The sequence below is a fragment of the Strix aluco genome, chromosome 4, assembly GCF_031877795.1.
Source record: "Strix aluco isolate bStrAlu1 chromosome 4, bStrAlu1.hap1, whole genome shotgun sequence".
NCBI classification, from domain to species: Eukaryota; Metazoa; Chordata; class Aves; order Strigiformes; family Strigidae; genus Strix; species Strix aluco.
In genome coordinates this window covers 103,292,774-103,316,498 of record NC_133934.1, presented here as the reverse complement: position 1 = coordinate 103,316,498, position 23,725 = coordinate 103,292,774, and the positions used below count along the sequence as shown (strand labels likewise).

At 37.5% G+C, this 23,725-nt stretch overlaps 1 protein-coding gene across 4 annotated transcripts in view; it reads left to right on the top strand.

Annotated features, from left to right (window-relative positions):
- BAZ1A (bromodomain adjacent to zinc finger domain 1A) overlaps window positions 1-23,320 on the top strand; it is a 65,082-nt gene extending 41,762 nt beyond the window's left edge. For all 4 annotated transcript variants that reach the window (XM_074824609.1, XM_074824606.1, XM_074824608.1 and 1 more), the window contains 11 exons: window positions 300-424; window positions 2,059-2,667; window positions 5,209-5,372; window positions 5,550-5,704; window positions 8,068-8,216; window positions 15,983-16,230; window positions 16,352-16,578; window positions 17,814-18,298; window positions 19,374-19,519; window positions 21,669-21,756; window positions 22,296-23,320. In XM_074824609.1, coding sequence (XP_074680710.1) covers window positions 300-424; window positions 2,059-2,667; window positions 5,209-5,372; window positions 5,550-5,704; window positions 8,068-8,216; window positions 15,983-16,230; window positions 16,352-16,578; window positions 17,814-18,298; window positions 19,374-19,519; window positions 21,669-21,756; window positions 22,296-22,486 — 2,587 coding nt within the window. In that variant the 3' untranslated portion in view covers window positions 22,487-23,320. The remainder of the gene's footprint in view (window positions 1-299; window positions 425-2,058; window positions 2,668-5,208; window positions 5,373-5,549; window positions 5,705-8,067; window positions 8,217-15,982; window positions 16,231-16,351; window positions 16,579-17,813; window positions 18,299-19,373; window positions 19,520-21,668; window positions 21,757-22,295) is intronic.
- Window positions 23,321-23,725: the final 405 nt, after the last annotated feature.

Below are 23,725 nucleotides of genomic sequence, written 5' to 3'. Positions count from 1 at the left end.
AACGCTCTTCAAATGAAAGAATGAATACCAAAGAGCAGGTTTTAGTCTTTAATATGGAACTTTCCATTTACAGTTCAGTGGGTTTCTTCTGGGTGTTAATATATTCTGTGACTTAAAGTTTATTTTTAAAAAGCATTATAGGTCTTTGACTATCTTAAGTACTTCTGAGAAAAAATACTGTTTGTGTTGAAGATGCCATATTCTAATGTGGTGGTTTGTTGTTTTTTTTTTTCCATTCCATTCAGCTTTTAATACATGGTTGGTCAGTTAGTCACCTTTTGTTTATTTTATTGTGTCAGGGAGGAGGAACGGGAAGACCTTGATACTAGTACAGAGAGCAAAGAAATTGAACGTAAAGAGCAAGACATGGACACAGTGACGGAGGATGAAGAAGAGCTGGGACCAAACAAAAAGCGAGGAAGAGGTAACGCTATAATACATTTGTTCATTTGTGTATATGTGTGCACACACATGCGCATGCATGCACCCGTGAAGTTCTTATGTTTTACAGTAAATTTTTATAAAGTATCAATCTTTCCTCAATTTTTAAAGGAAAAGGAAAAAAAATCCACCCAAACGTGATCATAATAGGCTATTAACTGCATTGAGCTGGCCTGATGTAGTTCTAGCGGTCAGCTGAATGTTCTTTCACACTTCTGTTTCTTCTTGTCTTCCATATTTGCTGTCTGGATTCCTCTTTTGTCTTAAAAAAAACCCCCTCAAACAGGCTGTTACCTGACAAACCATTACAGTTATGGAGTAGTGCACTCAGAGAGAGTTGTAGGAGTCTTGTCTAATTAGGGTATAGTGTGGTTTTGATTCTATTTATTAAGAAGCTGCAAAACCAACAGGTATTTTAAAAGAAAATGTTATATTATGTGTTTGGGTTTAGTTTGCCTTTGTTAATGAAGCAGCAGGCCTTCTATACAAGAATGCAACCAGACTTATCCCCAGATTTAATTTCCTCAGCAGTGTGCTAGTAGGAGCTGTAGTGCAGTAAACGGCACAGCCTGCCATTTGTAACTAAACACAGCTAGCACCACAGGAGGATGAATTGCTGATGGCTTTGGCTGCTAGCTCATCTGTCTTTCTCCTGTGAAGGCTTTGTGCTAGTGTCTGTGCCAATGAAAGTCCTGGATGACTGTGGACTTCAGGTTGCAAACTTGTACGGTTCCTAACAGTACCTGTGATAGAAATTGAGTAATTCTGTAATACAGGTTTGCATGTTTACTACAGCTTTATGATGGCAAAACAATGAGGTCTTAAACAGAATTTCAAGTTTCTTAAATGCCCATGTTTGAGACCTTGTGCCTGGAGGGCAAACAAGTGTTATTTCTTTCCTACAATTGGAGAAACCAAAGGTCACACTGGAAATCAGTAGAAATTGAGTGCTGACAGCATCTTTCACCGTTGCATCTGTTAATTACAAGATGTACTTTTCTAGATGACTGTCAGGACCTGATTGGTAAACTAAGATGTGAACTGGAGTAGTTTTCAGCTGGTAAAAGTTGAGGAGAAAAAATAGTAGTATATATACTTTTTGAAAAACGTGGATAAAGTAACTGAGTTTGCAATAAAAGCTCTTGTACAGGGATTCTGGGTTTGCTTGAGGTCTTGGGGGGTTTAAATCGATCATTTTGAGTATGATAAATTAAGTCTGAAACATAGTTTGTATTCATTAATGAAATTGCTAGAATTTTACTTTTATCATGATAAGAAACTTTTATAACACACTTTCAAGTTCTTAAAATTTTTTTTGGGTTGTTTTTTTTACAGTGTTAAAAATGACAATGTCAGTAAATGAGACTTAGTCTAGTTCCTGCAAAGTGAAAGTACACTAAAGATGGCTGCTGCTTCATTGAGGGAAGGGGGTTAATCACTTGAATTTTTCTTTAATAAAACTAGTATTGTTTCTTGACTGAGCTGATAGTCCTTGACAGTGTAAGTTTAGATAATAGGGAAGGGAATAGAACCAAAATCTGCCCTTTACTTGAGTTTTTGGTTAAAGAAAGAATTTATAAGCATATTGCTATTGGTTTTTTTTCCTTTAACTTTTAGGAAGGAGAGGACAAAATGGATATAAAGAATTTACAAGACAAGAAGAGACCACTTGTGAAAAGAGTGAACCTCTTACTGCTGAAGACGAAGAAGCTTTGAAACAGGAGCAACGAAAGAAAGAGAAGGAACTGTTAGAAAAGATTCAGAATGCAACAGCCTGCACAAATATCACCCCATTAGGTCGTGACCGTCTGTACCGCCGCTACTGGATTTTCCCCTCTGTTCCTGGATTGTTTATAGAAGAGGACTATTCTGGTCTCACAGAAGACATGTTGTTGCCTCGAACCTCTTCCTTTCAGAATAGTGTACAGTCTTGCACAAATGAACCTCAGGTATTCAGTAAAACTGGAGAGTCTTTGAAATCCTCTGAATCTACCTCCAATATTGACCAAGATTCACACACCAGTGTTGTCGTAGAGGTGCCAAGGCCAGTATATAAACCAAACCGTTGGTGCTTTTACAATTCTCGGGAACAACTGGACCAACTCCTAGAGGCTCTCAATTCCCGAGGACATAGGGAGAGTGCCTTAAAAGAAACTCTTTTACAAGAGAAAAGTAGAATATATGAACAACTAAGCAGTTTTCCTGTGGAAAAATTTCATATTCCAGGTAAATGTAAGGTTCCTGATCTTAATTTGCTTCTAATTTCTATAAAATATTCTAGAAACTCTAATTTTCATTTAATTGTAATTCCAAATAAATAAGAATTATTCTTAAGCATTATTTCACTCTATGGAAAACAGGTTTGTTTTTTTATTTTTTTCTTTTTTCTGTTTTTTTTTGGGGGGGTTTTTTTTCTTCTGATGGATCTTGATGGTGTTTTTCTGGTGTTTTGTTAAAACAATTTTTCTGTTGTGTCTGCTTAGTAAAATGGGATTGGCTGTTAAACATCTTTAGCAAGTAATTTGAGCTTTGGGAAAAGATTAACTGGGGAATAAAGATTAGTATCTGCTAAAGGTAAGTCATAGTATTGATCCTTATTTGCAGTCCTCATTTCTGGTATGATGAAAGGAGACACAAGATAGGACACTGGAGACAGAAACATCAAAAAGGGAGGCAACGACTGTTACCTTGATTTGTTGAGTAGGACATGTTGTTTCATAACATTATAAGACATGAAATTATTCAAAAGCCTTTACTGGCCTATTGTGAATAAGGGAATGATAGCATATTGCAGGTCATGCTAAAACCTTTGGGAGGAAAAATAGTGTAGCTGCGTTGGTTATGTGGGTTAGCGTCAGTGCAGTAGATTCTGTGATTCTTCATTTTTTTCCCTTTTCTTTTGTCAGAGGCTTGTTACAGGAGGAGACATCTGCAAAGCAGTATTGTTCTTATGAGTTTAAAAATGTAGGAGCGTTCTTAAAACCATCGTAGACCTAGATTTAGGGGTTTTTTTTCTTTTTTTTTCTCTTAGCCAAGTCTTTTGCCATTTATTGCCAAGACATCAGCTCCAATCACTGGTAAAATTCTGTGTACACAAGCCTGCAGATGGCTTGTTTGTGGCATGTTGGTGGGTAGAGGATGCTACCAAAATGAAACTCCCTAGGGTAATGTTTAAGAAATTGCATTTTGTTTTGAATTATGCCAAATTACTGTGAGAATTTCGGTGTATCTGTATTGGGGCAAAGGAGAATTATTCACAGCATAGCTGAGTTCTGTTTTACTGGAGTGTGTGTATACCAGGACATGCCGCAAACATGTCAAATAGTAGTAAATCCATAACTGATCCACCATTTCTTTTGGTGGAAACTAGCACAGGACAGAGTTTCTGCATAATAATTAAGCTTTGTTTGGAGGCCTTATGGCTATGTTTGTGTTTTTTGGTGAGAGAATATAATTTTCTGGTATACTAACGTTTGTGTGGATGGTTCCTTATTTTCCTAGTTGCTGCACCTTTATTTTGTGTGTTGCTTTCTGCCCTGAAGCAACTTGATTTACAGAATCATAGATTTTTCTTTCTATGTTACAATTGTGGAATAACGTTGATTTTTATGATTTTTTTTTTTTTAAAAAAGGCAACTTCGAACTTTGCTGTAATAGAGATAAAGAAAATTCAAATGCAGTGGTCCAATACTAATGCTGCCTCCCCTGTGTGATAAGCAGTGATAAGTGGCCATGTGTAGCTGTACTTTGCAGGGAGTTTTACTGCAGTGGACGTTAACTGCTGCCCTATTGCCTTCACTCAAATGACTTGCAGGACAGCTGAGAGCTATTCTGTGATTCTCTTAGGCTGTAGACTGCTTTTCTCTGTTTTCTAATTCCCACTCAAAAGAGCATGGAAATAAAACTGATATGTGTTGTTATGTGATTTTTATTCCAGTATCCATTAACTTTTCCTCATCAATTACTTGCAAGCCAATTGCTGCTGTTTCAGTTCTGCTCAAGAAAAAAACATTTCATTTCTTCTTTTAAACCAAAAAGGAGGTTTCCCACATCCAGACATCAGAGTATGCTAGTATACATTTTGAGAATATTTGCATGGTCACTTTCAGTTAGAGGGAGTTGTTTCTGCATTTGAGATGTCTTAAATTCATTATCTTGCTGTCTTCCTTTTTTTCCCCTCCTTTAATTAGAGGACACAGTCTAGTTTGCCTGTGTCATCTTATCTTTATGTGTTTTGTTTTAAAGTTAGATTTTCAAAAGGGATTATATCTTGTTCTGTTAGTTTTTGCAATTGTCAGTTGCACATGCTTGTTTTAAATGTTGCCACGATAAAGATCCATGTGGGGAAAAAATCCTGAGGAGTTTTGTAAAGTAAGTGCCATCAAATATGAAAAATACTAGAAATATGACTCTTGGTGCTTTTTTTTCCTCCTTGCACTTATATCAGAGAATTGTTGATTATCTACAACTTCAGGAAACATTTTAAGACAAAAGAATGACTTTTAAATTGATAAGAATTTCTCATCCTGTGTGTTGGGATGAGTGAATGTGAATCTGTAGGTCTTCCCTTAAAAGTACACTCCGCTTGGTTGGATTGGATGCCTTAACTGGCATGGAGATGTAAGTGGTGGCAACTGTCACTACAGGAAGGGAGTTTTGAACCTGTGTGTTTAGTCTGTTCTGCCCTGCACTACTGTTGTTCCCACTACCAGTGGCTACTTTAGGGAACAAACTCCACTAACATGAAGTTACTTGGTATTCTTGCAGACAAACCTCAAAGTGACATCAGACCTCCTTCAGGACGGGGAAGGATGCAGAATGCCCATGATGGATCTCATGTATCTGCAGAGAAGCAGCTTGAACTGAGACTCAGAGACTTTCTTTTGGATATTGAAGACAGAATCTACCAAGGAACATTGGGGGCTATTAAGGTATTTGTGAATACCTAAGAGCACCGTGGTGCCGTCGAGTCTGTAACTTAAATGAGAACTCCTGTATACTATGGGTTTTACTGAAAGCATAATTAAATTAACTGTAGACAGTAATTGGCACTAAAAGTTTGTGGCCTTTGATTCTTTAGAAACTTCAAATGTGTATGTTTGCTTCAGGTTACAGACAGACAGTCTTGGAGAGCAGCCTTAGAACATGGGCGGTATGAATTTCTGAATGATGAAAACAAAGAAAATGGTATAATTAAAACTGTGAATGAAGAATCTGAAGAAATGGAAACTGATGATCAAGACAAATTTATTGTGAAAGACAGGTAAGAGCTATGGTTTAAATAATGGCTCTTCCCTGTGAGTTTTATAGCAGTCCTCTGTTTTTTTTTTTAACCTTCAAATTGTTTTTACCCTCAACATTTTTGGAATGGTATGTATTAATCTGAGTTGTAAAATGTGATATTTTTGCATTGGTTTATATTTTTTAAATGGCACTGTTCTATTACCATATAAGACTAAGACACCAAGTTTTACAACTACTATTCAGATATTACAAAATACTCAAAGTTGACATGAATTATCAAATAAGGAATACAGAAATTCATTTTAATATCATTTAAAGTGCTGAGAAAAGTTAATATGGCAATTTCTGTTTTGTTTTCCAGAAGAAAAAAAAAATCCACTTAGTGAAAAGAGTAGGAGTGTTTAAAAGGGAAAATGGGAATAGTAACAAATTGCTGGTGGAACTGGCCAGTGTACCTCTTCATGAGTCACAGTAAGAACCATCAGTGCAACAGACCATGGTCTGGATTAACCTTTAGCACTGCAACAAAACAGAGATATATAATCTTATAACTCTGTGAATGATGATACTTCTGTAGAGCAAACTGCAACATAGTAAAAGAGAGGAAACCCCAAATCATCTAGTGTTGCAACTGTAAAAGTGTGGTGTTGTTTTTTAAATAAACATTTGAGACAGATGTGGGACTCTGTGTGTGTTGGAAATCAAAATATAGGAACTGAAGATTTCTAAATATTTCTCAGAAGTTACATACTTTTCAGAAATAAAGATCTACCTTAATTTACTTAATACATATAAAATTGTATGTCTTGGTAGGATGTGAATGTTGAAATATTGCAGGAAAAAAGATTCACTGGAGGTGATCAATCTGCTAACACACTTTGCTTATGTATTTTGAGTTTTTCTGCAATTAGACTTTTATGAAAGCTAGATTTCTGACTGGATTCTTGAATGCAGTGTTGGATGTAGGAACTTAAAGAACTTTAAGTTTTTCCCTTTTTATTTCATTTTGCTGAATTAGTATTTCCATATAAGACTGCCCTTTGTATCTGAGTTCTTTAGTTGCATGCAAAATGGATAGGGTCATCCTTCTTTATATTATTGTCACAATTTACGGAGATTTGCTTCCTGAAAACCACAACATAGAAATATTCCCCTGTTTTAATTAAGAAGCTAAAACTTATCTGTCTCCAGTTACCTTGGGCACTTGCTCCTTTGCTAACTCTCAATTCAACTGCAGAAGCTTGTTGCTTCTTTTTTTTTTTTTTTTTCCCATTTGATATTGACTCTGTCAAACTTTCTGAATAAAGTCTACTCTAATAAAGTCTTGCATATTAAAACAGAGACTATGGGATTCTGAAATCATGTGACAGATTGCTTTTGATGCTGGGCTTTTTATCCACCTCAGAGCGAATGACATCTCATTAAGACCTTGGAGTTTGACTAGTGAAATGTAAATAACTATGCAGCTTTTTTTCTGTTTGCTTTCAGGGTCTTAAAATGTGTGTGACTGCAAAATATAATGAACAGCTTTTAAGTGTGAAAAAAGAACAGGAACAACCAAAAGCATTGCTTATTCACTGGAATAAAGCAGAATCCAGACAGTCTTAATTAGTTATTTTTTTATAAACCCCAAGTAGAAATTAAATTTTATTTTCATTAGTGTGAGTTACTCTCCTACACTATACTTAATGTTTGTGGTTCAGGAAGATTAACTACATTTTTGGAATGATTACTTAGTCTTTGGTCAAAGAAGGCTGTTTTATTGGAAACCTACTCACTTCCCCCCCTTCCCCCCCTTTTTTTTTTCCACTTACATGAAGAGTTAGTATTTTCGAAAAATCCTCCAAGGGCAAGAACATATAAATTAACAATTCTTGATCTAACATTCTAAAATTACTTTTTGGTTTTATTTATTTTCAAGAATGTTATTAATGGTGGGGATATAGGTAGTTGAACTTCTGCAGACAGAAGTATTCTAAAAGACTACACCTCACCACTGGAAGTGTTTTCACTGAAGAATTACTGGGACTATGCTCTTCACAGAAATCTCTCATAAACTAGCTGATGGATGTTGCATCAAATCTTCTGGAAATCTTAATTGTATTGAAATTTGTCATCCAGATTTCTTGAAATTTAGATGACTTTGTTATCTACAGATGATTTATCTAGATTAGCTAGACTAATTAAGCAAACTCAAGAACTGGGATAACTAATCACACTAATCCCACCTGTGCAGTATGTGTTCATGTCCATAGTCCATGCATGTAAATGAAGTGAAAATAAATATCTACTGTGGATACAGATTGTACAAACATCTATGGTGTTGAATTCAAAGTATGTTTAAAAGAAAAGATAATACATAGAAATACATTTCTATTCTAGACTCGTTGGGCTAAAAACTGAAGCGCCAAGTGCTGCATCAACAAGTACAAGTACTCCTCAGCCAGTTAATAATGTGGTCCACTACTTGGCATCTGCACTGCTTCAGATAGAACAAGGGATTGAGCGCAGGTTTCTCAAAGCACCTCTTGGTAAGCTTTCAGAACTGAAACTAATTTTGTGTAAGATTTTGTAACAAAACCAGAAAAACACCCTACCCCAAACCCACTTGCTGCTTTTGTAAGACTGGATGCTTTAGAGGGACATGTCAGGGAAAAGAATAAATAACTAACCTGTTGCTGTGTACAATTGTAAAACTAAAAAACGTTAGCTTGTCACTTTACAAGGCTGTAGATTATGAGGAAATATTAATATTTTTCTTACTATTATGCATGTCCTGAATTACATGTATTAATAGCATATACATGCCTATTTAACCTGGATCATTGTATGTGGCCCTACAATTGTACTGATGCATTGGGAGACAAATTGTACCCTTAGGCAGAAATGAGTGAGCTTTCTGAGGGAATAATCTGTAATTCAGCATTACTGTTGAGGCCAATTTATCATGCAACTAACTATATAGTGAGTTTCTTCTGTGTGTTTTTTAGGTTGTAAAAATGTGTGCTCCTTTTTATACTGTTTCTGTGAAAGCATATAGACCTGGTTTATCTGGATCACCTTGTTTGGCAATAACAGAACACTTACAGTAAAACATCGTAAAGATTTACATTGCAAACTTTCAGCTCTTTTGGGTTTTGTGTTTATGCTGCAAAACTTGGAAATAAAAGGTTGCAAGACATATTTAAACCAAAGCATGATTGTAGCTTGGCCTTTATGTGTATTCCTTCCTTGAATTCTTCTGATGTGCTCTAGGGATGAGAGAGGAGATCCAAAGTGCACGAAGTCACTTTGTTTTCCAGTGATCCCTCAGGTCTGGATTCCTGAGGATCCTTTTGCAATTCAAAACTGGGGTTTTGAACTGGAGAACTGTGTAAAGGTGGTTCATAGTTCCCAAGGCAGCTGTTCCAGCCAGGCTTCCCTTCCAGATGCCACACTGAGGATGAGCTCTGCACAGCTGGACTGCTTTATTTCTTGCCTGCAAGAGTGCAGCATGATTTACCAGTGCAGCACATACCAGGGGTCCTCCAGAGCACAAACTGCTACACCTCCTATTAAATTGATACTCTCCTCTGATAATGACTTCGTAAAAAATCCATAGTCTCTGGCAGATTTTGCTGCACTAGCTCAAGACAAAAATGCAGGTTTTGGTGTATTAACACTAGACATTAGTGCTCTGTGGCACAGTTGACCTAAAACTGTTTCTGCATCTCGGCTGCTCCTGCATGGAGTCTGGTGTCTGGATATCAGTTGCCTATGAAGATGAGTTAGAGCTAGATTTGTGCCAGAGACTCTGACACGCATGCATGGGTTCCTTTCCACAAGCTTTCGTTATCAGTGTGATGACCTCTGGAAAAGGGAAACACAGCAAATGATTGAGATGAAAGGGGAGAGCATAGGAGTAGTTTAAACTGCAGCTGTTTAAAAGCTTTACTTGGCTAAGTGTTTGGTCAACTTGAGTATGTCTGCCCTTTCCAAGCCAGGCATGATACAGCTTGTTTCCTGCTATATGACTAGATTGACAACATGTGCATGGGACAGTTAATTGGCAGTGCATCTAGTGTTTGTCATATTTACTCTGCATGTGCAGGTTGTAAATACATCGTGCAGTGTATGCCTTCATTTCCAAACTCTCCCTTGAGAGTATTTTGGCAACAGCATGTTGCTGACATCTGTAAGTTTACCACAGTGTGCCCTTAAGGGGAAAAACACAGCTATTAGTATGTTCTGGCCATAGATCGGGCATCCTGAGTTTAGAGGAAGAGGCCTAAAAGAAGAAAAGTGTCCCTGAAGTATTGGAGAGAAAGTTTTTTAGCAATCCTCCTGCATCTATTTTTCAGTGGTCCCAGCTCTGCCATAATCTAACGGTTCATGTTTTTGCCTGTCCTTTTTGGTGATGGTGGGGTTTCTTGTTTGTTTTTAATTGGAAATTCTGTTTTCCTTTAGATGCTTTATACTGTGTGACAAAGTATATAGGGAAAGCAGTCTTCCATGATTTGCGTGTCTTAAATCTCTTACGTTTGTTTACCATACTGTGCTTGTGCATATTTTCTGCTCTGAAAAATGGTACTACTGTAAGATTACTGTAATGTATAGAATACATAGCTGAGGGAGCAGGAAGGATCCCATGTCTCCTCTGCTCTGGCTTACTGCCCTAAACATTAAGTGACAGTGTCAGGTTCCCTCTTCCTTGCTTTACTTTTTGGTGCCAAGCATCTCACGTTTTTGGTTGCGTAATGGGCCACTTTTAGCAGAAGACAAGTCTGAATGAAGGCAGTATTTTAGTTTTGTCACTAGAGAGCTCTTGGAGGAGCTGTGGCTTTGAGTGGCTCTGTAGTAAAGAAAGGTTAAAACACACACCTATTCGCTGCTGAATTTTCTGACTGCTAGGCAGTTAGTTATGTGAAAGGTACTCTGATTTGGGAACTGCTGGGCATGACCAGAAGGTGTAACTGCAAAGCATCAAGGAAACCTGTGTGTTTGAGAGGCACCTGGCAAACTTAGGCACTTTAGAGGTCAGGCAGCAGTTCTGGATGCAGCCCTTTCTGGATATAACTCTTAAGTGTTTCAGACATGTTCAAAAAAACAAGACTGTAAAATTTGCATAATCTTACATTCAGGTTAAGCTCCCCAGTTGGAAACATGTCTTCACATGCTACCGTAGCAAGTTCTGTTTCTTAGTTTGCAACTTCCGTACGTGTAACAGGCAAAGAAAAGTTCTCGACTTGACAAGGAGGTGTTAGTAGTGTTACTAAACCTTTCAATAAAAAGCAGACACTGCTTCTTGCTTGGGGACTGCCTTGTGCTCAAAACTGATGCCTTCTTTCATTGACCTCTCTAGAAAATGGCCAACAGTACTCTGATGATAGAAATTAGCTTTTGGTTTGTAACCACTGGGTTTTTTGGTTTTGTTTGCCTGTTCTTATATAGATCATTGTGTCCATACACTTATTTTTTTTTTTTATAACAGTTTTTTTTTCATAGTAGCTCCAACTATTTAATGGAACCATCCCCTAGACAAAATGCCTGCATATCTGTTTCTAGTGTTAAACCTAACAAACCCAACTGTTTAGGCTGATTTAATTACCACTGAAGTAAAAACGTTGGAAGTCAAGCAGGTGTTCAGAGTTCTGTTTTGGTAGCAGTACAGGGGAATGCTTTCGGTAAAAAGAGCATGCGTGCATTTCTGCTTTAAACCAAACTGAACGTGCTTTGTCTTTGCCGTGATTTCTGTTGTTGCCTTCACTGTGGAGTTTCTTTTCTCTCTTTGCCCCTCCTTCACCGTGCTCTGTTCTTATTAGGGAATAGAGGCATACTTAACAATTTTTAGATTTCACTCTATTTACAGCTTCTGGTATTAAAGACAGCGCGGTGAAATTCACTGCAGTCACTGGCAAGTTTATCCCGGTGGCCTGCAGGGTGCAGAGCAGACAAAGGGACCCAGTAAAGCAATAAAAGGACCAGCTGCTCCCCTCTGCTCCGTTTTTGTTCTGAGGCTCTATCAGGCTGCCAGGAGCCTCCCTGGTGACTCTGATAAGTTTAGAGTTGAGGTGCATACCAAATATTCAAGTGGAAGAGCAAGAAAAAGCTGACACAGAAGATAGCAATGCAAAAGGAGATCTAGAAACCCCAGAAACAGCACCCTCTGCCTGGCAGCACTGCTAGATGGCCACTAATCTTCAGTTGTCTGGTGATTAAATGTAACATGACTTGAATTGTGTGCATTTCTTAATTATGAATTCTGTTCTAGAAATCCTTTAATTACACATTAGCTATGAAAATTTCGGTTTGTTTCCTTCAGTCCAGCCCAAGGTAATGTTTGAGGAGAATCACAAAAAGCAGGGTGCAGCTTACAGCACATGTTTTTTCCTGTAAAAATTCTGAGTTAAGATGTAAAAAAGCCTTTTTTTTTTAAAAAAATAGCTGCTTGATGGAAACTCTGAAGTGCTACTTCTCAGATAAGAAATACATGTATTTTAATTGTGGATTTTGTTGCTTTTTTGGTATAAATTACTTTTCCTTATATTTCAAAACACTTTGAAGTGGAGACATTGGTCTCATCATTTCTATTACATAGATGTGAAAATTGAGGTATAAAATGATGAAGCAATTTCGTTGCCCTGGAGTTTGAGGCAGCCACAAAAAAACTCTTGGCTTCTGCACTAGTGCAGGACTTCAGTCATTAAGCATCCTTCAGATTTCCATACGAAAGGTTGGATTCTAATTCATGGGAGCACCTTTGTGGCTGATGTTAGGAACCATTTACCTCCTTTTTCACTCATGCCATGCACTACTTCTAGGACAAAAAAAAAACCCACCAACTTTTTCACTCCTTTTGGCTTGTCTTCATTTCATTCCTTTCTTTCTAGATTTTGATTATTTTTGTTTCCTCTACTCCAAGGTTGTTTCCTCTCTATTTATAATTGTCCTCCTTATAATAGCATCAGGCATCTTCCAGCAGTGAACTGTGGTAGGATTAGTCTATACACATGCTTTGTTCTTGTGCTTTCATTACTTCCCTGTGGAGTTTTGTGAGCAGAGGCAGCAAAGGTGGAATTGGGCAGTTTTTATGATGAAGAATTTTTCTTTATTGTTCAGAGGAGGCAATCAGAGAAGGTACCTTGTATTTGGAGCAGGTGAGGTTTACTATAGCTCTTTACTTCCTGGGAGAGTAGTTTCATCATTTTAATACTCAAGACCACTCATGCACAAAAATGTCTTAAGTATGTTGTTTCATGTGGACAGAACGAGCTACTTCTCTTGGTCCTTGAGGATTGTGCCCATAAACTGACTATATTTTTGAGATGTCAGGAGTTTGTGGTAGCACAGAACAGACAAGTTTGCTGAGAGAGAAGCCTGTGGTCAGTAAGCTGCTGCTATAGCCATTTGTACCAGAGACAGACAGAAAGTTAAGGGAGGGTAGGTTTAAGAGCTTTCAGTTTAAGCCTTCTGTTTGTAGCGGGAGTCAAAGTAAATCCTGGGATGTGCAATTCCTCCATGCACATGATTCTCTTACCCTTCCCTGCCTACCTTTTTACATGTGCACATGTTGGGAACCACTGTTCTAGTTACATTTTTAGACTGCACAAGTATGGATTCTAAAAATTAATTAAAAAATAATCTGCCACGCTTCAAAAAGGTATTTGAAATAACTTAATTAATTTAGTCTTAGGTAATGCAGATGATGATAAAAGGTACCACTGGGGGCATAAAAACAGGTAGAGAGTGGAAGACCGGACTAGTCAGAGAGACTGTAAATTTTAAATGCTACTTGCATTGCTAAGAATTAGAGAATATTGAATATCTTATCAGGTTTTCTTTTTTTTTTTACTTCAATAATTTTGTAGCCTGTTTCTTACATTGAAGGAATTGCGGTATCAAAGCCAAAGGTTTAAACATGGGTAGTAAAACAAATACAGCTCAAAGATTTTTTTTTAAAAAAAAATAGTTATTTTTTTTAAGTTTTCTGCAACCAGAGATAAAGAAGTGTATTTTCTTTTTATCACTTTGGAACAGAAATCTGCACGTTCACATAATCCTTTTCTTTTCCCCTTCCTTTTAATGCCGTCGTTTTTTTGAAACTTCACAGCATTGTACAACTGCATATCCTTTCTAGAAATACTAAAATGGAAAACCCTTCCCTGAACTCAATTAGCTATTGATAGATGAGTGCATAGATCTGTCAAACAACTTCATTTGCATTGTAGCAAGGCTTGGAGGGCTTAGCTGACAGAGGGGTATCCCACTGCGCAATGTAGAGCAGCTCAGACACAAAAGAAGAGGCCGTTTCCCCCTTCAAGTTAACAATATAAATGAGAAAGATGATGGATAGAAGAAAAAAGTGTTATTCTTATTTTACAAATTGGAGCCTGAAACAGTGGGTGTCATTTGGTGTGTTTCTTTCCACAGCAGGACGTGCTGAAGCAGGTTGTGGTCAGCAATTTCTATGTCTATATTGCAGTTTTGCAGTGGAAATATTTGTTGTGTTGTGTGATGAACTATATTGGTGAACCAATCTAGGCTAAAAATAACCACCAAAAAAAGGTAATAATGCACAAGCTGCCATTGTCAGCAAAAGAAATGCTTGCCAAACTATATATACACTTAAGATAAAATGTCTTTTGCCAGAGTTACAGTAGAAACTTAAGTGGGTCTCACATTAGAGTCTAGTTTCCTGACAAGTGGTTTTCATTTTCTTCTTACTGAATTTTAAAAAATACATTGAGAGTTATACTGCAGTGCTGTGAAAAGGAGCTTGTCCACTATCCGTAGTAAGACTGAGCTTGAGACAGGAAACCCAAGGACGAAGTAACTGGAAATTTTAGGAAGTCTGGATTTGTATTTGCAGTTCAGGAGTGGCTATACTTTATTTATGAAGCTGTGTTTCCTGTTTATCCTCTGCCTTCTCCCATCGCTTCTCTTGTGCTGCTTGCTGCTAATGCAAATGTATGCAAGATTAGGCAAATCCTGGCAGCCAGTTGATGAGAAGACACAAAGGCTTTGCCAGGAGAGCAATTAGTCTCATTTTTGTTCTTTCATTTTATTTGTTATTAGATATTTTCTCTTCCTATTCCTGAGGAGAAATCATTTGGCAGACAGGTGGATTGTAGGCCATTCCTGTGCCCACTGTGACTAGTGCAGCAGGCAAGGTGGCATTTTATACTGGAGTGAATCGTTAATCAGCTAGAGATCACACAGTAATAACTGGACTGTCACTTTTAGAAGGGAAATCTGTGGACATTTCTATAATCAAAAGTACTGCTATATTGTCTCATCCTCTCCTTAAACCTTCTTGCTCTAAAATGCAAGAAATAGCTTTCAACATTCATAAAGAAATTTCCTTTCTGCTCAGCAGCAGCAGTGCAGGGTGCAATTTCTACCTTCTCGTTTCTCTAGCTCTTCCAAACAGCCCATTTGCTTCTGTAACTCCCAGCTGCTTATTCCTGTTCTGTACCGCCCCCCGCGCTGTTCTGCGTGGGTATTTGTGTGGCTGCTTTGGTGGCCTGGATTGCAAACCTGTTTGAAAATACAATATAATTTCTGTAGCCCTGCCCCCCCCCCCCCCCCCCCCCCTTTATTTTAACTTAATTAGTATCCCAGGTCTTACTTGGTTTGCCACTGGGTGTGTACCACAGATTCATGTGTGCTACATTGCTTGTAAAATATCAAGAAAACAGTTAGTTATATTTCAACCAGACCAGTCACACAATCTGGTTAACCACACAGGTGTGCAGGTTCTTGTGAAGGTGGAGTGCAGGGCAGGAATAAAAGCATTGAGGCACGGGGAGAGGGCTGACAGATTGTCTGCTAGACTATACTGGGGCAAGAGCAGATGAGAAGAGCCCTCGAAGGTGTCTTTTGCCTGTGAAATCTGTTTAATGCCAGGTATTTTCTTTAAATGTAAATATTATGGAATTTCAAAACGTACCTACAAGGGAAAGTAAATTGGGAGTGTGATTTTTATTTTTTTAACCTTAAGTAATCTTCATGTATACTTTTATAAATCGAATCAAATTCTTAGGTTTCCAGGTTGACATTTATGTCTTACTCCTACTGTGCAAGTTCTAAATGGAATTGGTATTGAACAGTAAAATCTTACAGCTTTAGCAGCTTGGAAACTAAGGAGGAAATATTCAAGTATTGTAAGAGATAAGACAAAGGTTATAATATTAAGTTTACTACTGCTATCTGTTTGAAAGCACCTTACCTCATAGTCTAGAATAACCTGGATGTTTGAAAAAGAAGTTTGATCATTCTGCCTTTTTTTTTTTTTTTTAATCCCCTTCTTCAATGGAAGATGCCAGTGATGGTGGACGGTCCTATAAAACAGTTTTGGATCGCTGGAGAGAATCACTTCTTTCTTCTACCAACTTGTCGCAAGTCTTCCTTCATCTGTCTACGTTGGATCGAAGTGTCATCTGGTCAAAGTCCATCCTCAATGCTCGCTGTAAAGTGTGTCGAAAGAAAGGCGATGCAGAAAGCATGGTGCTGTGTGATGGCTGTGATCGAGGCTATCATACTTACTGTATCAGACCCAAGCTGAAGGTATTTGAGGAAAAAGAAGTGCTTCTTTTTCACACAAAACTTGAGTAGTTCTTATAACTTAATTGTATATTACTAATGCTTGCTTTTGTTTTGTTTTTTTTTTTTTAAATTCTGTTTCTAGGTCATTCCTGAAGGAGACTGGTTTTGTCCAGAGTGCCGACCAAAACAGCGCTCTAGACGCCTCTCCTCCAGACAAAGACCTTCTGTGGAAAGTGATGAAGAAACTGCTGAACGACTAGGAGAAGGGGAAGAAGAGGCAAACTATGATGAAATGGGACAAAGTGAGGAAGAGCACTATGAAGAAGATCAAGATGACGAGGATGAATCTCAAGAGGAAGAAGAGATAAGGTAACTAGATATCTGTTAAAGTGGTTTCCTACTGAAACATCATCTTGATTATTAAGTGGAGTAATTGTTTACATAAGCACATATCTTGAAAATCCAGTCTGAAAAAGATGTTTATTTTAAAGAATGGCAGCTTGTCATTCATTTGGCTGTTACTGATGGGTTTAAGATTAACAAAAGTTAGGTCCACTGGAATTAGACTCACTTTTCAGGATGAAAATTCCAGCCTTGGATGTATGGGTGAGAGGTGGCCATCGGAGTTGCAGTTCTGTACAGCTACTGTTTGAATATAAAGTGGAGAGAGTTTCAAACAGTAAAGATTTTCTGGAGAAAACCTGGAGTTGTTTTTGTCCAGTTTTGAATTTTGGGGGACTAGATGCATACAGTAAGTATTGGAACATTAGGGAAGACAAGGTCATCTGTCAGAGGCTATGTGACGCTGGGTGGACTTGAGGACTTCTGCAGTAGCTGTTCATAAAAACCAGAACAAAACAAACAAACACAAAAACCCCACAAAAAACACACCAAGAACCCCCCCACCAAAACCAACCAAACAAAAAATGTCCCAAACAACTAAATAATCCAATGTGATAATTTCAGTAAAGTGATGGATTTGATACACATGCCAGGAGTGTAAAAGTCGAAGGAAACTTTCCTGATCTCTGAGTATTTTTTTCTTTTTGGTACAGTATTTTGAATTGACTGAAGCAAGATTATTTGCAGCTCTGACAGTTGGGATTCAATAGTTGGAGAGAACTTGCATCTCCTTGAAGTAAATCTCTGGGATCTTCCTTCTCTCCTGTAATGGAAGGAGAGTCTTGAGTATTAGTTACAAACCCTGACTGGAGCATAACTTTCATACTTAGTGTTTTAGAACAGCAGTTTGTTTATGTAGCTGATAACTACTAGGATTTTTGAACAATATTCAGTTTCTGCAAGAAATAAGCAAGTGATAGCTGGTGCTCCAGTTAATGTATTCATATTGCAAAAGCTGCAAGGGTGATCAGAACTCTGAGCATTTCTTTAAAGTATGTGCTCCACATAATATTTGGTTAAGGGACTTCAGAGCAATATTTAAGATAATGGTAATTGAATGACTGTATCATCTTGAAAGCCAGCTGCTCACCAGTCCGACCTTGAATAGTTGGGTCTTTTAAATACTGAATTAGAAAACTGAGGGAAAAGAGAAGAATGGAATTTTGGGATAAATTTTAAACACAATTGTTCACTTCTTGTAGCCCATCAAAGCAAGGAAGACCCCAGGTCAAGTTTCCACTAAAAATGAGAGCTGCCAAACTCAACAATCCATTCTCAAGTCAGAACAGCCAGCGTCAGGCAAGATACGCTTCTCGGAGTCAGCAAAACACATCTAAGCAAACTGAATCTTCATCTAAAGTTACCAGAAGGGGTTTAAGAAAGGTAAAACCAGCCCCTTCATCAGTGACAAAGCCTTCTTTAAGACTTAATAGCCGGACCACTCGTCAGAGCCAAAGTTCATTACAAGCAGATGTATTTGTGGAATTACTCAGTCCTCGAAGAAGACGAAGAGGAAGAAAGAGTGCTGATAACACACTGGAAAACAGCCCCTCCAATTCTCTTGGATTTAGAATTGTTGATACCGCAGACTCAAATGAACGGCTTAGGAAGTATCCAGTTTCTGCTTCAAAGCTTTCTCTTCCTGTTACTGAACCCAAGAGAAGAGGCAGGAAACGACAATCCACAGGTTAGAGAAATGCGTTTGTCCAGAACAAAAACCACGTTCTGTTCGTTGCCAAAATATTTGTGTGGTGGAGCAAGGAGACTAGAAGTGGTGGTTGAAGGCATTTTTACCACTTCCAGCAGGACAGTTCCCTTCTTTTGCAGTGGCAGAAGTGAACCTTAAAAAAAATTTGTCATCTACAGAACAAATACTTAATTTTCCAAGATTTATCGTATCCATATTTGAAATTTCATACTTGTACACAATATGGAGCAATTGCTAATAAGTGAATAGAAAATGTGGAAGTGATATTTATGCCTTAACCCATGCAGATGTTTACTTACAGCTTTTATGGGTTTGTTTTATTAAAGACTTTAACAGTGAAGAACACAGATGTAGGCAAGGTAGTGAAATTGGAAATATACATGTACAATAGGAAACTGCTACCAGAAGGAAAATGTCATCTACCTGGTATAGGGCTAACAGTGTCCTTGCTTGTTAAGCTAATACCAAGTATTTGATGGTAGGGTAGTACTTGGAAAGCTACAATAACCTTTTAAAAACAAAAAGGACTCAGTGTGAGACTGAAGAGTGTAAAAGAGCTTGCACTCCAGTGTGGCAGCCTTGTATTCTGCACTGTTTCTGTCCTTCACCATTGGGAGTTTCTGGGCTTATCCTCTAACTACCCTGCTGACTACTCTTGAAAGCAGATAAAACCACTCTGAATAGAGGTTTTGTGGAAGTAAAAGTTATGAGCAGGCAGCTTATTCTGTTTTCCTCTAATAGGGCTTTTCTTTAAGTGTTTAACAAATTGTTTTAAAATTGAAATCAGTGAAAAAATCCTTTCCAAAATTAATGCAGTGAAGGATAATGGAGGAGGAACCCAGCTAAGTCTTGGTACTTAGCATTTTGTACAGCAAGAGAGACATTTAGTGGTTAATAACAAGGCTGAAGGATAGTTAAGACCTGAAGCCAAACTCCATGAGTTGTGCCTTGAAACTACAATTTTAGTACCCAAGAATATTGATGTTTCACTTTTCTTGTTATTATTTTACTTGTCAGGTTTAGTTTATCTGGTGGGGTGTTGTTTTTTTTCCAGAATCATCTCCTCAAACCTCATTGAACAGGAGAAGTTCAGGACGTCAGGGGGGAGTGCATGAACTCTCAGCTTTTGAGCAACTCGTAGTGGAACTGGTACGACATGATGACAGCTGGCCTTTCATGAAACTGGTTTCCAAAATCCAGGTAACTGATAGAACTGTAGAGGGAATGATAATGGCTGAGAATCCTGTTTGCTGCCAGTAAAACTTGGGATTTTATAGCATTGCCCAAACAGGAATACAGCTAAGCAATAGGATTTGGAAGAAGTCTTGCATCTCAGCTCAGATATTTGGTGCCAGAAATAATTTTTCCAATTGACATGTTATTGGGAAAACTTTAAATATGTTTGCCATCAGGCATTTAAAACTGAAATGCTTTGATTTAAAAAAAACCCAAAACACCACCACCACCAAATAGAGCACAGGACTGCTAAAGATAAGCTTATGGTTATTAGTTAAGTAGTTGAATTAGTTTTCAATTTATGCCAAGATATTTTGAGAACAGACCTGCAATAAAATAACAATGTAGGAAGAACTTCATGCTGATGTTAACTATAATGCAGTAAAAAGATGATTTCTTAGCTAGTTCTTAATTTAATTTCCCTCTTGTTTATATTTTAAAATACTTGATGGTAAACTACGTAACCAAAGTAAGCTGATTTAGAGACTTGCATTACAGTGAAAGTTCCCAAAGCGTGTCTGCTTTTTCTGCAGGCTGCACTGGCTTGTCAGCTGTAAGGCACTGCTGGAACTACCCTAATAAAGTGCCTGTCCTCTCTAAGCCCTCTGGAGCAACTCTGCACAGGCATTCTGGCAGGATCTAGAGCTCAGTGTTTAAGTGCTCTATTAAAATTAGCAATGGTAGTTGTTAAATGAAGACTTAAAACTCTGAATTCAGAGTCACAGATAGCTGGAAGGATTAATGTATGTGGACAAAAAGAATGATGTACAAACGTGAATGAAAGATCTAAGTGTGGAGGAGGAGGAGGAGAGGAATTTTGAATGAAACAGAGACTAGTGTCTGCTTACTAGAGTACAGGAATTACACTGGAAAGTGCAAGAATCTGGTGAATTGCAAGAAAGCCTCTTAAGGAGGGATGGAGAATTCAACTTAATTTTGATCCTGAAAGGAAGCCGCTAGAATTCAGTGCATTCTGATTTGCCTAAATCAATCACTAAGGGATAGTCTCTCTATATTTAGGAAAGAAAAATCCATACCCGAGTGACCCAAATTATTCATCATGAGAGAAATTTTGGTTTAAACTTTTTGCTGCCTTTAAGACGATGTGAAGAAAACATTGAATGATCAGTGCACAGCAAGCCAGAAAGAGAAAATTACCTTTCTTTTTAGTACTTATGTAAACAGCACTCCTAAAGGGAAAGGAATAAAAAAATGTGTCAATCTAATTCTATTTCTCTACTAATTCTTTCTCTAGGTTTGTTTGCAGGTTGCCCTTGATATAGAAAAGTTATAGGCCATAACCAAGAATTTGGTTTTAAAACATAGGTGATGGTGCAGGTGGTTATTTTTTTCTTGTTTAAAAAAAAAAAAAAAAGTCAAATTTGGATTGGTTATGCTTTCACCCCCTGTCCCTCTTTGAGTGAGACAGTCACCCTAATCTTGGTGTTTACCTGGAATTCAAAATCTGTGATCCAAATGATCAATGCCCTTAAGGGTTAGGCAATGCTTTTCCTCCCTTCACTTTTATCACATAAACACTGTTCTGAGTGGCTGTTTATCTCTGGTACTTGCACACTGTATCCTGCTTGCTACAGAAAGGTTCGCTACCTTCTCCTCCACGCAGTTAAATGGAATTTCAGTATTTCATTTCTCTTATAAGGCTGTAAGATGGTGAATAGTAGTGGAGTAAAAATGGTTGTTACTTATGATTAAAGAGCTTTTAATATTGTAATATGTTACAGGAAAATGAAAAGTTTTTAAATCTTGGAAATAATTTTTGCACTTGACAGATGGGAATGGCTGGAACACTGTAATGCTTATCTGCTCATGCAAGTTTCTTACAGTTGTTCACAGGGTATTTAGGATTAGATTTATTAATTGAATTGCTGGCTCATGTTTGTCTGATACTTTAATGATATAAAAAATGGAAAAGCAATACCTGAAAACTAATATTCAGTTCAGGAAATGGAGGTGGTTGCTTGGGTCTCCTGTTTATTTAAAAACAAAACCAAAATGCTTTCTGCTAATGCACAACTTGCTTAATTTTTTACATAGTTAGAATTTTAACCTTCCATTTGTTTATCTATGAATCATTCTTTTTTTTTTTTAAAAGGTACCAGACTACTATGATATCATCAAAAAACCTATTGCCTTAAACATAATCCGTGAAAAAGTGAATAAATGTGAATATAAGTTAGCATGTAAGTATTATTTATTGAAAGAGGTAATGAACCCCAGTCTGTCTCTTTAAAATATATTCTTGTCCTAAAATACAGCTGTGTCAGAGGATTAGAAAGCTGTAATTGGTTTAGGGTTTTGTGGTGTGGTTTTGTTGTTTTTAAAAAAAACATAATTTACTAATATTTTTTTAAATAAGATGTGTTGAGCATAGTTCTTTTACTATCAAAATATGTAATGTATAGAGAGATAAGAAATGAGCAGCTGAGTAATTTCTCAAGCCCTTGATGTCAGTGAGTGACACTGGTGAAATATTTAGAGAAGGTACTGTTGTTACTACTTGATTTGTATTTCCTTTATTAATAAACAGAGAAATTTAAGAATGTTTACGTGGCACTTCACTAATACAATGATAGAAACTTGACACACATGTAAGGACACTTTTTGTGTTGCATGTCTGTAGGATCACTGTATGAATTTAGTGGTGTTATACTCCTTTATCATACTGCTCTCTGATGACTTGAGACATGCTAAATTAATTCACTTACTTTTTATTTGCTAGCGGAATTCATTGAAGACATTGAGCTGATGTTTTCGAACTGCTTTGAATACAACCCTCGTAACACAAGTGAAGCAAAAGCTGGAACCAGACTTCAAGCTTTCTTCCACATTCAGGCTCAAAAGCTTGGACTTCCGATCACATCTGGTAATGTGGACCACGCCGCTCCCGCGGCAAAGAAGTCACGAATCTAACCTCTGCCTTCCAAAGGATTTTTTGAGGGAATCTGTTATGTTCATTAAAATGAAATGTTAAATCACGCAGTCGTCATACCTGTATAAAGCAATAACAACTGTTTAACCACCTTGAAGTGTGGCCTGCACTATATTCTCAATGTAATATTAAGCACTCAGGAGAATGTAGGAAAGATTACCTTTGCTACAGTTTTATTCAGTGTCTAATAATTTTGATAGATGTACTGGATACAGTACTGGTTTACAGAGGTTTTGTACATTTTTAATACATTCATGTGTCCAAATATCTTCCAGAAGTACATTGTTTTTTCCTGCACCAAATGACCTTGTTTCATTGTCTAGATTTTGTAGGAGCTGTGGTATTGAGGGCTTTATCAACTCAGATAAAATCTTCTGCTGTAGCACAGTTGAAGAAACTGTGTGTATGTTTAAAACTTGTTTGAGCATATCTTCTCAACACTACACATGAATGAGTACAACTGCATATCTTTTAAGTACTGTACCAGTGCTGGCTGGAAGTATTCAGTCTGAGTTTATTAAGTAGATATTTATTTAGCATTCAAAGTAATTTGTGAATTTGTTTTGTATTTATAAAATTTGTACTTGGGGATTAAAAACAAAAAAAAAAAAGGAGAGAGTTCCATAACTTCGAAAAATTTTTTCCAGGTTTTTTTTTGTTTTGTTTATTCCCCTCTAACTTGATGATCAATGAATAAATACTTTCCCCTGTCCCTGGCAGTTCTTCTAGCAATGAGTAAATTTACAGGACTGTACTATAAGTTTCTACGTACAACTTTGGAAGTGTACAAATAAAATGACACATTTTTCAAAGTATTTTGAGCCTCTGGCATTTCCTTTTGAGTTACACTGCTACACCATCTTTCCCATTCACTTACTGGAGAGAAAACAGCAGAATTTGGTTTCAGTGTGAGTACCCTACGTTACGGAGGCTCTCAAACAGCCAACCACCAAAAATTAAAAATCTGTCAACACAATTAACTAGCCCTCTGCAAATTACAGGTTGGAATGTCTGTGAGAGGAGAACAGAACAACTTCCTAGGGTTTAATGACAACCCAAAACACTCTATCTCAACCTCGAGGACCTGCTCAGGGCAGCGTCCTGACCCAAGTCACCTCGAGGAGTTTCCTTGGGTGGTGTCCCGACCCAAGGGGAGAGTCCTCGACCACAGCGTGCTGCTCCAGGGGACGAGCTCATAATGGCTCCCCAGGGGCCTCCAT